We start from the raw sequence: 14,889 nt of genomic DNA on the forward strand, positions 1-14,889 counted from the left end.
TTAAATGTTCACGCATATTATTTAATAAAAAAGGTTCGATCCAAGTCCCTTTTTTATAGGGTTTTGGACCGGACCGGACCGATTGGGTTCGGTCCGGGGTGGTCCGATCCATTTTTTTGGTCCGGACCGATTTATGAACACCCCTATACTCAACACCTTACAAATATTATTGTGTATGATATCATTTTGCTGAATTGTTTTGTTTAAATAAGTTTCTTATTTTATCATTATTTCCTATTTATTCATTTTTGTTTTAAAAACCATCCCTTGTTTTTAAGACTTGTCCGCTAAGAGGAGTGGGGGAAATCACTTAACTTTAAGTAAGATAATTATGTTATTCCCATAATTCATCAATTTACATACTCTAGACATATTTACCATATTTCGACACATATCCAACATTACGCTATTATAAGATTTTTTAAACTTGAAAATATATGCTTATAGACTCAAGTAAAGAGTAAAAATTTCACATAATAGAATCAATTTTCCAATTATTTCTATAAGATAAAATATGAAGTTGGAAAAAAAAAAAAAACCCCAAAAAAATCATACGTTTAACAACTTGTTATGAGTCGAGTCTGTTGATTCGACTCGACTCGACTCAAGTTGAGCAACCTTGACAAACAACATACATCGTACATAGAACAATATAAACAATAGATACAAGATTACAACCACATGTGACACTACTGTGGGGACCGTGCAAGCTCAACAACAGCCAGTCCATTGCAGCAGTCATCTCAGCAACCCAACCCAGTACAAAATTGTACAACTAATATCATATCCTCTCACAATATTCACTCTTCCCGACACTTCTGCTTTTGTTGTCCCAACTACGCGTTTTCCGCACCTGAAAGCGCCGCCCATTTTTAAATCTCCCAAAAAAACAACAAATTATGCTGTCTTTTGGAAACTCCTTGGAAAATTCCTACTTGTTCTTCTTCCTCCATCACCGCTACTCATTTTCTCCTCCATTATCCTTTTAATTGGGCCTCTAAAGGTTAGCTAACCAATTCACTTAATCTGTCAGTCTTTTTCATTACTGTTATGATTCGTTCTTTATTTAATTTTAATTGACTTTATCCCATCAATTTGAACTGCTCTTCTGTCGCTTTCATTGTACATTTTGATAGTATATGTTTGAAGTTTGATGGTATTTTTAACATATACTTACTCCAGATTGAAATTTAAATAAATTTTAGGATTACCCAGATCGGGTTTTGCTTGGTTTTGGGGTTAAATTGATTGGTTTCTGAACTGGGTTTTTGTTGGCTTGCTGATTGGAGGTTGAAATTTGAAGAAATCTGACAAGTTCAAACTTTGGTTGAATTTTGTTGGTTTGAGCTGATTTTGGGATTAATTAGTTGGTTTTGTGAACTGGGTATTTGTTGATTTGATGTTTTGAGGTTGGTTATTCTGATAATCATGTATTTTGCGAAGTTCAAGTTTGGCGTTTGGGTATTGTTTGCTATGTGTTTGATAAAATGCTCCTTAGAGTTTGACCCAGCTGATAATTATCTCATAAATTGTGGATCATCCACTGATGCTTCAGTAGGTGATCGAGTTTTCTTGGGTGATTCAAATGTGAATTCTAGTGTTGTTCTTTCAACCTCTCAAAAGATTTGGGCTAATACAAGCTCAAATTCAATCCCAGCTTCAGATTCTTCAGATCTGTATAAAACTGCTCAAATTTTTACCGGAAACTCCAACTATACTTTCTCTGTTTCGAAACATGGCCGTCACTGGATTCGCCTTCATTTCTTCCCATTTGCATCGCAGAATTTTAATATGAGCGTTGCTAGATTCTCAGTTTCAGCTCAGAATTTCACCCTTTTGAGAAATTTTCAACCAGATGAGGTTACTCCTGTGGTCAAGGAGTATTCTTTGAACATAACATCAGATAAGCTTATTCTTCTTATCACCCCATCATCTGGATCCTTTGCATTCTTAAATGCCCTGGAACTAGTTTCTGTTCCTGATGAGCTTATCCCTCATAGTGTCAGAACTGTCGATTCTCCTGGCTCTAGTGAAAACCTCTTGCAGCAAGCTTTGCAGACTGTCTTTAGGGTGAATATGGGGAATACCGCAGTTAGCCCTCGAAATGATACCCTCTCCCGGCATTGGGTTCCTGATGGAACCTTCTTAAGAACCCATAATCTTGTCCAGTTCTTGTCGAAGGCACAGGCTATTAATTACACAGGAAGCGGGTCGACCCCTGAAATTGCTCCTCCTCTAGTCTATGGAACTGCCAGTAAGTTGAACTCTGAACTTGATCCTACTTTGAATTTGAATGTGACTTGGAATTTCGATGTTGATCCGGGTTTCAGTTATTTGGTTCGGTTTCATTTCTGTGATATAGTTAGCAAAACACTGGGTCAGATGATGTTTAACGTTTATATCAACTCCTGGTTTGCCGATAAACATCTTGAACTTGATAAATTGGGCTCTCCTTATTATCTAGATGTTGCTGTGCGAGATAGTCATAGTAATTCTCTCACTGTGAGTGTTGGAACTATTAGTGATGGTAGTTCTTACCCCAATGCCATGCTTAATGGGCTTGAGATCATGAAAATAAGTAACTCTAAGGGTTTTCTTGATGTTGATGCATCTTTGAAGTCGAGTGCTAAGGTCAAAACTGGTCTGATAGTGGGTTTAGCCGTTGGGGTTGTGTGTATCATTATGATTCTGGGTTTAGCTTGCTTCCTGGTCAGGAGGAGAAAAAGGACATATTCAAATGCAAACGGAAACAAAATTGAGGGAGCCTCTGAATATGGTTATCGTTTCTCTTTTGCTGCCATTAAAAAAGCCACTGACAACTTTAATGAAAGCTTGGTCATTGGAGTTGGAGGTTTTGGGAAGGTGTTCAAAGGGGTGCTAGATGATAATAGAGAGGTTGCTATAAAGAGGGGAAATCCTGATTCTCAACAGGGCATTAATGAATTTCGGACTGAAATTGAAATGCTATCGCACTTCCGTCATCGCCATTTAGTGGCTCTCATTGGGTACTGTGATGAGCAGAACGAGATGATATTGTTGTACGAGTACATGGAAAATGGGACACTTAAGAGCCACTTGTATGGCTCTGATAATCCTATCTTGAGCTGGAAACAGAGACTTGAGATATGCATTGGTTCAGCCAGAGGTCTTTATTATCTTCATACAGGTTCTGCAAAGCCCATCATCCATCGTGATGTCAAGTCAGCAAATATACTGCTAGATGAGAACCTGATGGCTAAAGTTGCAGATTTTGGTCTATCAAAAGCTGGTCCAGATCTTGATCACACGCACGTTAGTACTGCTGTGAAAGGAAGCTTTGGTTACCTAGATCCGGAGTATCTCATAAGACAACAGCTGACTGAAAAATCAGATGTTTACTCCTTTGGTGTTGTCCTGTATGAGGTTCTCTGTGGGAGGCCAGTAATTGACCCAAGTCTTCCTCGTGAGATGGTTAATTTGGTGGAATGGGCAACCAAGTCACAGAAGAAAGGGGAGTTGGAAAAAATTATTGATCCTAATCTTGCAGGTCAAATAAAACCAGAGTCTCTAAGAAAGTTCCTAGAGACAGCTGAAAAGTGTTTGGCTGAATGTGGTCTTGATCGCCCTACAATGGGAGAAGTGCTCTGGAATTTGGAAAATGCGCTGCAGCTACAGGAAGACAAAGCCTCTTCACAAGGAAGTGACGATGTCTCTTTGCAAGTTGATGATGAACAACCACTACAAAGTCTTCCTTCCACCAGACAATATAGCATGGGAAGTGCAGCAGATATTGTCGATATTTCAATGAATACAGTTTTCTCACAAATGAGAAATGGTACTATGAGGTGATAGCTATGTTAGCGCCATCTATCCACTCCGGCATACTTTGAATTTGCACAAATGAAGACGGGTTAATTTGTTGTACAGAGGATTTGTTTTGGTTTAATTCATTCTTTTATGCTCTTTTCTGTATGAGCCAAATGTTAGAGCTGTTGCAGGTAAATTCTGCACAAATCATTATTTATTTGCCATATGGAGGTTTAATTTGATTACACAGCTCCAATTAGAACTGTTCGACTTATCTTAATTATACACATTATACACTGATGACATATTCTTTCTCTAATGCTTCTTGTTCTTGCTGATGCCCATTTCTATATATACTCCGTATGTTCTTTATTTTGCGATTCCGGTGTTCTTATATCCATGCACCATGAAGTTTCTAAACATGCCTGCTCTATCTATCTATGTATCTACCGATATCCTATCTATATATTATACTAATAGAGGAATTTTAAAGGGAGGAATGTTAGGCATTTAGAAATGCATAACAAAGGGTATTCATATAATTATGCATATGTACAAACGAATAAATATTCTGATATCATTGGATGATCAAATGGTACCATTGAATATACAGTGATACTATATGTGCACATAATGGTATTATATATGCATTCAGTTGTACTAAATTTATGCGTAAATAGTACCACTTAGAATTCAATGGTACTATATAAACTTTCAGTGGAAAAATCAGCATGTGGTCCCCCATCACATGATACAATCCGATCAAAAAATAGGTGTGGTCCACCTACATGCCTCTCTCTTCCTATCTCTCTCTACCATGTGTTTTTATAATATTTTAATCAATGTTATGCATTAGTAAATGCATAACTTTCCTCCATTTCTAGTTCCTCGGATTATAGAGTATACTAGTTGCAAAGCTAACAAGTGTTTGCCACGTCTAATAGCTAAGCATCAACAATAGTGATAATATGAGGAAATTAAAATGGAGGAAAGTTATGCATTTACTAATGCATAACATTGATTAAAATATTATAAAAACACATGGTAGAGAGAGATAGGAAGAGAGAGGCATGTAGGAGGACCACACCTATTTTTTGGTCGGATTGTATTACGTGATGGGGGACCACATGCTGATTGTTCCACTGAAAGTTTATATAGTACCATTGAATCCTCAGTGGTACTATTTACGCATAAATTTAGTACAACCGAATGCATATATAATACCATTATGTGCACATATAGTATCAATGTACATTCAATGGTACCATTTGATCATCCAATGATATCAGAATATTTATTCGTTTGTACATATGCATAATTACATGAATACCCTTTGTTATGCATTTCTAAATGCCTAACATTCCTCCCTTTAAAATTCCTCGTGATAATATCTATCTTTTAGATTTTTAAATACATAACAACTATATATAGATAACATGTCCACTGTTCAACAAGAGATCAAATACGTCTCATAGCTAAGCATCACCAATAGTGATAACCATCTTTGCAAAATCGGAAACATGTCACATTTTACTACTTCCTCCGTTTCAGAATGTAAGTTTTTACCCATCTTTTACCGCAAATATCTTTAATCTCACCCTAGCAAAAATTATAAAAGTTAGATATAATAATCTACTTATCAAGACGAATCAAACTAGATCCTACATGACTATATTTGTTCTTATTTTAAGAGAAATTTAAAAGGTTTTTTTTTTTTTTTTAAGTCAAAGATTCCAAACAGGAACATTAATATGGAATGGAGAAAGTACCAGTACCTATTAAGATAGTTGAAGAGATATTTGTTACTCATCCCTAAATCTGTCAATATTAAGCATTCTTGCACATCGAAACTAAGGACATGTTCACTTCAACTTAACTTCAGTTCACTTCAGCTCCAATCAGTTCAGTTCAGTTCAGTTCAGTCTAGCTCCTAATTTCCTTCTCTCATAAAATTTTCATTTCAGCTCTATTAACTTCAGTTCAGCTCTAATCAGTTCAATCCAGTTCAATTCAATTCAACTCCAATCAATTCAGTTTAGCTCAGCTCAATTCAGTTTAGTAAATGTGAACATGCCCTAAATTTCACAACAAAACCAAACAAAACAATCTCAGTTTTATATAACCAAGATCAAAATTACAAAGATGCAACAAATAAGAGTGATTAAGGGCCAATATGGAGTACTACATTTACATGATAATAATCTCATTTTTGCTTCCTATGCATTAGATCATGGTAATAGCTAATAGTTAGAGCCGTCCCATTCAATTTAGGGCCCTGTGCTATTTTTGCCCCAGTGATTTTAAAATGTGTAATTTCATGAAATTTTGCTCTATAGTCTTAAACTCATTTCTATTAGGTTTTTTTTTTTACACATAAAGCTTATGTTGTATTATTAAGTTTATGAATTTGATAACTACATTTCATTTTGATGTTTAACTAATATATTGAAAATTCTTACATTTACTACCACTAAAATGACCATGTTTGACATTTGCTACCTATTTAATTTTTTTATTTTATTTTACTATCACTCAAATTCCAAAATTCTATATATCAACTACCATTTCACAATTTCCGCCATTGTTGCTGTTAGTGGGGCTAACCATCATCCAATCACCTTTTAGCCACCCTTCCCTCCTTCCAGCCACCCTCACTGTTTATAAAATAATTTGCAACACATGTTTGTAAAAAGAAGGGGGGGGGGGGGCTCGAACCTTGGACCAACAAAGCAAGATAAAATGACATACGAAGTATGTTATTCGCTGCTATTAAGGCCCCATTCACTTCACTTTATTTTTGCTAACTGAAATTATATTTACTGAAACAAAATTATATTTGTTGAACTTTGTAGACACCCAAATGTGTCTCCCCAAAATCAGACCCGGTGATGAATACCTTTCACGTCGAATCATAATCGGATGAGGTGAAAGTGTGGAAAGTCTAGTGTTGCGGTTAGTTTTTATTTCTCATCTTTCTCTTTGTTTTCGAAAACCTATTTTATGAAAATAGCCAATCCAGTTTAGTTTGGTCCATAACAAGGGTCCAATAATAGTGTAGTTGGATCGGGTTCGAAAAAAGCTTTCCAACTGTAGGGAATAATTTCAAGCTTTAATCCCACTAGCTTGAACCCCACTGTGATCATACACTAAAGTACGGTGGCGTCCAAAAGGGAAGAAGATAGAGCAAAAGAGTCTCCAACAAGTTTTTAAGGAACTTGTAAACCGTTCACGAGGTGAAGGTTACACCCCTTAACGACCCAAGAGATCGTTAACTCCATAAGGTCATGAACCAAATAAGGGTTCGGGGATGAAGGTACAAATCCAACCTAAAAGAGATTGAACCTGCCCTAATAATAGGCCTCTACTTTATTCTGATCGTATTCATGTGCGCTTTCTGACTAACATGCAATCAATAGGATTAACCCTAAACCTGTTTAATCTATATTGGTTGAATATTAATGCACAAATAAATCTATTATTGGCGATCACTTGAAATATAATCATATTAACCTTAACAAGATTATTAGTTATCTTATTAAGCGTGATTACAAGTACAAATTCCCTTTAAACAGGTAATGAAGGTGATCAAGCAATAAAGAATAAATAATGTATCAAGCAACATAATCAATAATAATCATGAATAATAATAATAATCATAATAATATCATCATAATAATAATAGTAATCATGAATAAAAATAATCATCATCAAAATAATAATAATAATATTCATAAATTATCATAAATTATAACAATTATAATCATAATCATGTTCATGTTAATATTAAAGCATAATAAACATAGCAAGATCCTAGGCATGATACTAACAAGATTAATAACAAACCCTAGCATGTCACTAAGCAATAAAAATCAAAGCTTTAACCCTAACATGATACAAACAATCATAAATATTAGGAAGAGAATAGGAAGCATCACAACAATCATATTAAATGTTAAAATTACCCTAGACATGATACTAGGAATATCATAATAACAATATAAACATGATCTCTACATCATAACATCAATAAATCAATAAAGTACTTACTTTGATGCCTCGTACCTCTTTCTAATAACAAAATACACACGTTAGTAACTTCAAGGAAAATAATAATCAAAACAATTAAATTAAATAATTGAAATAGAGATTTGGGACCAAACCCTCAGAAATTAAACCTTTCACGCCTAGGGCGAAGGCAACTTCGAATATGGCTAGGTGTTTCTAGATCTTGTGAATGCGGAATTTTGTATGAAAGCAAAGTAAGAAGAAAGAATTGAATAAATTAAAGAATGCTAATGAAAACTTGTGAATGAGGAGAATTGGTGAATCAAAACGGAGTTTTTAATACGTTATTTATAGTGAAAATCAGCCAAAAAAGATAATTTAACAAAACAGAGTCTGACGCTCAGGAAACGAGGTTGGCGCCAACCCTGGCTAGCTGGCGCCAGGCACCAATGCTAGCGCCTGGCGCCAAGCCTGGTTCCAGGCGCCAAGGCCTGGGGTTGGACGCTAGTCTTGATTCTAACGCGTTTTCGAAAATCCGATAATTTTACCGTATTGGAGGATAAAATAATATAATTTCCTCAAAAATGCTATTTGATTTTGATTAAAACTCTAAAAAGTCAACAAAGTCAACTTATCAATGCTAATTGAATTAGGAATGAAAAGAACCTTCTAGAAGAATCTAGAAGACTAAAACCATTCCTAATTGCATTAGGAATGATAAATCATATTAGGCCCTCCCCTAGATCATTGGGCCGCACATAAAGCTCAAACTGGGCCCAGTTTGGTAAATTGGCCACAACTTCCTCAATATTCATCGGAATTGGGCTTGTAATATATCGTTGGAAAGGTCTTCGCAAGCCCATCCAACTACACTACTATTGGACCCATATCATGGACCAACCAAACTGGATTGGCTGTTTTCTTAAAATAAAGTTTTCAAAAACAGAGAGAAGAGAAAAGAAATAAAAACTTTCCGCAACACTAGACCTTTCCACACTTTTGTTTCATTCGATTATGATTCGACGTGAAAGGTACTCATCACTAGGTTTGGTTTTGGGGAGACACAAATGGTGTCTACAGAAGCCCCCACTTTGACTGAGTTTGGAGAAACGCAAGTTTCGAAAACAAAAGTCAAAGTAGCGATAGGGACGGAGAATGATTCAGAACGTTCTGCGATCCTAAATCAATCTTGTAACGCCGATACCTGCAAAACTAGCATTAGTTAAACAGATAGAAGAGTTAAGAAACGCGTATCTTGCACCGTCGAGCACTCGTCTCTGAAAGTAACCGATTGCTGCTGTCGCTGTTTTGATGACCTCCTGCAAGCTAAAGAAGGTCATCCCGCTTGAAAACCGCTACGCCCGTAACTGCTTCCAATATGGAAGATTGCTTCGCCTGAAACGATCCTCCTCCGCATTGATAATATTCCACGTCCAAGGGAATACCATCGAAGATTATTCCTCTTGAAACAACCTCCATCCGCATTGATAATATTCCACATCCTAGGGAACACTATCGAAGATTATTTCTCTTGAAACAATCTCCAGTTGTTTGTGACAACTTTCCGCAAGCTAGGGAATGCTGTCGAAGATATCTTCTCTTGAAGTCACCCTCATTTGATGCGATAATTTTCCAAAGGAAATTACCGAAGATCCATGCCTGTCGATCTTTAAAAGGTCGCCTGAACTTTGCTTCCGCTGTGCCTGTAAGTCGGCACTTCCGTTGCTTTGAACCTGTATGTCGGTGCTTTTGTTGTGATGACAATCCTCTTTTCTTTGGGAATAGTTGCCAACACAACTCTTGTATGATTTATGACAATCTGATTTAGGGAAAGTTGTCAATGCTTCGTAACAATCCATCCTTGGAAATGTTGCCACGATGAAGCGACAATCCATATCTTAGAAAATGTGCCAAAATCCAATTTTTGGGAAAAGTTGCCAATGCTTCGTAACAATCTTTCATAAGAACTTTGCTACGATCGACAATCCACATCTTGGAATATAACTCTTGAAAGCAATCCACCTTGGAAATTTGCCAACGCTATGCGACAATCCTTTTAGGAAAATATTGCCACAATTGACAATCCGCGTCTTGGAACATTTGCAAAAAAGAGTCGACCGACAATCCACTTCGGGAAAATTTGCCACTTGCTGAAATGAATGACAATCCACGTTGAGGAACTTTGCCGAAATTTATGGTGAATAGAGTCCTACTACAATCCTTTGGGAAATTTTGCCGTAGGGAACTGGGTGCATGACAATCCAATCTCGGAAAACTTGCCAACGAGCCGACGAATGTATGACAATCCGAACTTGGAAAAACTTGCCAACAAAGAAGGAGCACGACAATCCAAGCTTGGAAACTTTGCCAGATATGACAATCCAATCTTGGAAAAATTGTCGTTGAAGAAGATGCACGACAATCCATTTTTGGAAATATTGTCAGTTGGGGGTGACAATCCAATTTTTGGAAAACTTTGTCGTTTAATAAGAATGCGCGACAATCCATATTTGGAAATATTGTCGTTTAAGTGCTTACTTTTGAACCGATGCTTTGGTGCTTGTAATGAGCCAATACTTAGGCGCTTAAGCTAAGTGAGACGATTTTTTGTCAGGTCAATCACTTACTACGATTGTAATCGAGCCGACTACTATTCATGTAAAATTGCTTATAGGGGCTAACTGGCGTACCAAGGAACCCGAAATTACTGCATGAAGTCGAAATCACCTTTCTGGGAGGCTTCGAGCTTTGTCGTTGCTGAGATATTTCTGGTGCCAGGCGCTGGAGTAGGGTCTTCCCTGTTCTGCTGCACCTGTATTTATTTTTTGACTATAGAACTTTGCCAATCACTTCAATTATCTTAGGGTTGACCTAAGGCTTAATGTTGCTTGACTCATCGACTTGACATGACTCAAGGTATAAACTTGACTCGCTGATTGACTCGAGGTTGACTCGACTCGAAGTGAAATGACACGTGTGACTCATGACTCGTGTGTGCATTGTAATGTGATCGTGCGACTCGAAAATGCAAAAAAAAAAACAAGAATTTTCCGTCATTTTTGTGGAGGGTACCGACTTTCTCCCAAAAAAGAAAGACATGAAAAGGAATCGAAGTGAAGTTTGAAGATGCATGTTAAATGAGCTTAGTCAAATGTCGTTTGATGCTATCTCTCAAGGTGCAAGGATTAACCCATCCTAGGCTATCTCAACTGTTGACTCCATGATGAAAGTATTTGGGTAACTTAGGCACGGAGGCTAAGTACTTCATACTTCTATGTAATGACAATTATGATTGATGAGTGATGTTGATATGACAAAGCATTCTTCAACGTTGTGATTTCATGACAAAGGGTTCCTAGGGGAAGTATTTGGTCATGTATCTGTGCAGTGTGTGAAAGTGACACTAAAGCTAGGCCGCAAGAGCTAAGTGTGTGGAAAGATATTATTTGTTATAAGAGTCAAAAGGTGGTGACTCTTAGGCTAGGTAAGCTAATGATGTAGGGTTCAAGCCACCAAGTCTAGCTCTAAGTGAATAGGGATGAGCATTGGAGATCCCTTGATATAATCATGGTGTAAGTGTGTGAATATGAATGCATTTTTATTACGGCCGCACCTCGATGTGAAGTTGCCTACGTATCCGTTAGGAATCAGGCCGAACGTAGCTCTAGCCGAACCTCGCACAAGTGTATGTATACCTCAAAAAGGTCTTTTTAAGGGTTGTAACGTGGTTAGGCTAAAGGTTATAGAAAAAAGGGATAAAGGCTCAAAATCCTAGATAAGCCCCCAAGGTGTGCAACCTTGCTTTTGAATCTTTATATTTTTATGCTTGAGTTTCTACTCTTTTTTAGCTTTTTTTTTTTCTTATCTTTTGCTTTAGCATTTATTTTATTTTTAATAAGTGTGGGTAATCCCGATCATACGATCTATCACTCACTTGGCATTCATGTTTCTCAGGCACGGTACCGAGCACTCGATAAGAGACGCAATCTGAGACGTGTTCTTATCGAAGATATTTTCATATCAAAGACATTGGAACACTTGCCCTTTTGTACACTTTTATTTATATTTGCTTTTGCGTATTTTTAATTTTTTTGAATTCACTCAAGCTTAGAATTGCATAAGTTACACACCATCCCATCCCATCCCAAGGTTAGGTAAATGTAGGTTGAAAAAAAAGGTCTATCGTTAGACGAGGCTCAAAGTGGTTTATGAAGAAAGGATTTGTAAATTAGAAAGGCGAAAGGAGATATGATGTGGCTACAAGGGGTGCCTCAAATCATTGGTATACCTTGTGCTTAGCTCGACATGGATATTTTTTTTTTTTTTTTACAATGCAATGTGATGATCATATGCAAGGAAATAAATGCTCATTTTTATTAAAAGAAAATAAATAAAGAATCTACAAAAATTAATCTAAGGGAAAAGAAAGATGCCTATGCTAGACTTATTGGGGAAAGGAAAAAATGAAAAAGAAATAGAAAAAAAGGTCATGAAATCTTCACATTGCAGCTCGCCTCTTGTCTTGTGTTGTTCGCTTCATCATCACCCGGTCTTCTCGCTAGCTAGAGGCAATGGGATCTTGTTTGCTTCTATGAGATCTTGAATGAGGTTTTGAAACCTGTAGCATTCATCAGTGGTATGACCGTTTCCTCGATGGTACTTGCAATAGGAATTTGGATTCCATCTTGAAGATCGATTTTCTGGTGTTGGATCCTCGGTAGGGCCAATAGGTTTGATTAATCCTCGATCATAGAGACGATCGAAAGCAGCATCGTAGGTCATTCCAATGGGTGTGAACTCTCGGTTGGGTTTCCTTTTAGATCTTTGATTGTCTACGGCTAAGACATCATTATGGTCAAAGGTACTAACATTATTACTAGAGTGGGCGTTTTCGGAAGAAGAAGGATTGTCGCTCTTCTTTCCTTTCCAGCCACCATGGTTACTATTGTTAGTAGCTTTTTGCTTTGCAAGGTCGTCTTCGATTTCAATTCCGATGTCATAAACGGCCTTGAAAGTATTCAAGTTGTGTTGATATTTTAAATGCTTCGAATACTTCTCTTGAAGATTCTTAATAAACATCCTCACAGACTCCTTTTCGGTGGGGACCTCAATCATCTTAGCGGAAGTTTCCCTCCACTTATTAAAGAAAGAAGTAAAGCCTTCATTCTCTTTTTGTCTTAGCATCTCAAGTTGTCTATGGTCGGTTTCAACTTGGATATTGCACTTGTACCTATCAACGAATGCGTTTACTATCGATTCCCAGGTAGAGGTTTTCTCCTTGTCAAGGGAGAAGTACCATTGTTGGAAAACGATTTCAAGAGATAGTGAGAACAGAGAGGGAAAAACCTTCTTATCGATACCCTTAATACTCTTTATGGTTTCAAAAGCTCTTAGATGAAAGTAAGGATTATCTGTTGCCTTGAATTTTGGGATGTCAGTGGCGTTGAACTTATGTGGAAGAAGTTCCTTGTCCAGCGAGACCCCTTGCGAACTTGTGCCCTGAAATTTATAGTCACTAGATAGCTTGCTTAGACTCTCTTGCATGAGGTTCATCTGTTGTTGCTTCACGGGGTCATCGACCCTAAGTGCGAGAAGTTTCAGTGTCTCAGTCACAGTAGCCAGTTGGTTCTTAAGATCATTGACTTCTTCTTGAGTTGCCATTATCTTCTTAGCCTTCCTCTTTTGACGAATCGGTTTATCAAAAAGCGAGACTTGAATAAAGAGGTTGTCCTTGATTAATCGCCCTTCTCTCCTCGACCAAGTGCTGTGGAAAAGGAAATTGGGGATATTTATTGTTAATTATTTGACTCAAACTTTATTCAACATGCAATGGATGGAGGAAGTGAAGAAAAACTGGAATAGAATGTGAAAGAAGAATTTAGATGGAGGGATATGAAGAATTAGGAATAGAATGTACCCCCCAACTCAAATGAACGGAAAAGACCGACTCATGCATGAACCTAAGACATGACCATGGTGATGTATACTCAAAGTGTGTGCTAAGACCAGTGAGTGTAGATGGTACGTTAAGACTCGTGTCATGACCATGTGGCTAGACTATGTGACTAAGACTCGATTAATGACTTGACAAGGTGTTATTGACAGCGAAAAATTAACCGAATTTATTAGCAAACTGGTTAACTAGACCCTAGGTGATGACTCGACAAATAATCCGAACTGTCGGCCAAGCGACAGGACTGGCGTCACACTGTGGAGCTTGGAGCCAGACAACATTGCTGTCGTCAGGCGCTACACTCCATAGTGTGGCGCTACAACTCAAACCTTGGCGCCAATAGTGAAGCTTCGGTCTGGGACTGTTTTCGGTATTATTAGTCAACTGGGGTTAGCCTAAAGTCGTACTAGGTCAATTCCGATTAAAATATTAGACTTTATTGACTCAAATTAAATAATTAATCAATTAATTAATTAATTAGGCAAAGTTCATTAAGTCATTAATTTATTTTTCTCAACACAAATCAACAAACGGTTAAGAGAAACATAGAATATATATGCACAACAAATAATGCACAATTAGTCAAGTAGGCACAATATGATGCAATGCGTTCGCAACCTAACCATGGCTCTAGTTCTCTAAAGTTCGGGATATAGTTTAGTCAATAGAGGGTCCATGGTTAATTGTCCGGATGCACCGCGCGGAAGCCTAACCGTGAAGGGTTGGCGCGAGTGGATGGGACACCGCGAGTTTTAGAAAAACTCGCTTCCATGGTTTGGTGAATTCAACATCTCGGATGTACCCTTTGTTGCACGAAGCGTTCAATCGGGTAGATGGAGCATGAATTCCCAGAGGGTTATGTCCATATGTAGAACACATATGGGTTTCAGAAAAGTGAGAAAAAAATTCAATCAGGAAGTAGGATCGAGCAAACAATACGAAAAACCGGTCGAAATTAGAACGCATATTTCTGGCTCGGTATTGGGGGAAATTGGCGCCAGCAATCAGAGACTGGCGCCAACTTTTAACTGTAGCGCCTGGCGCCAATACTGGCGTCTGGCGCTACGGCTAAAAGTGTGGCGCCAAGCTCTGGCCCCTGACGCTACTTCCACATGCCTCAGCAGCTTCTGTGCTCGATAAAATCT

The 14,889-nt window shown here is 37.6% G+C and overlaps 1 protein-coding gene across 1 annotated transcript; it reads left to right on the plus strand.

Annotated features, from left to right (window-relative positions):
• The first annotated feature begins 681 nt into the window (after window positions 1–681).
• LOC110684714 (probable receptor-like protein kinase At5g59700) lies at window positions 682–4,105 on the plus strand. The gene is made up of 2 exons (XM_021861157.1): window positions 682–1,003; window positions 1,206–4,105. Exon 2 carries the CDS (start codon window positions 1,429–1,431, stop codon window positions 3,826–3,828), a length of 2,400 nt encoding a protein of 799 aa, XP_021716849.1. The 5' UTR covers window positions 682–1,003; window positions 1,206–1,428; the 3' UTR covers window positions 3,829–4,105.
• The last annotated feature ends 10,784 nt before the right edge of the window (window positions 4,106–14,889 follow it).

The sequence above is a fragment of the Chenopodium quinoa genome, unplaced genomic scaffold, assembly GCF_001683475.1.
Source record: "Chenopodium quinoa cultivar QQ74 unplaced genomic scaffold, ASM168347v1, whole genome shotgun sequence".
NCBI classification, from domain to species: domain Eukaryota; kingdom Viridiplantae; phylum Streptophyta; class Magnoliopsida; order Caryophyllales; family Amaranthaceae; genus Chenopodium; species Chenopodium quinoa.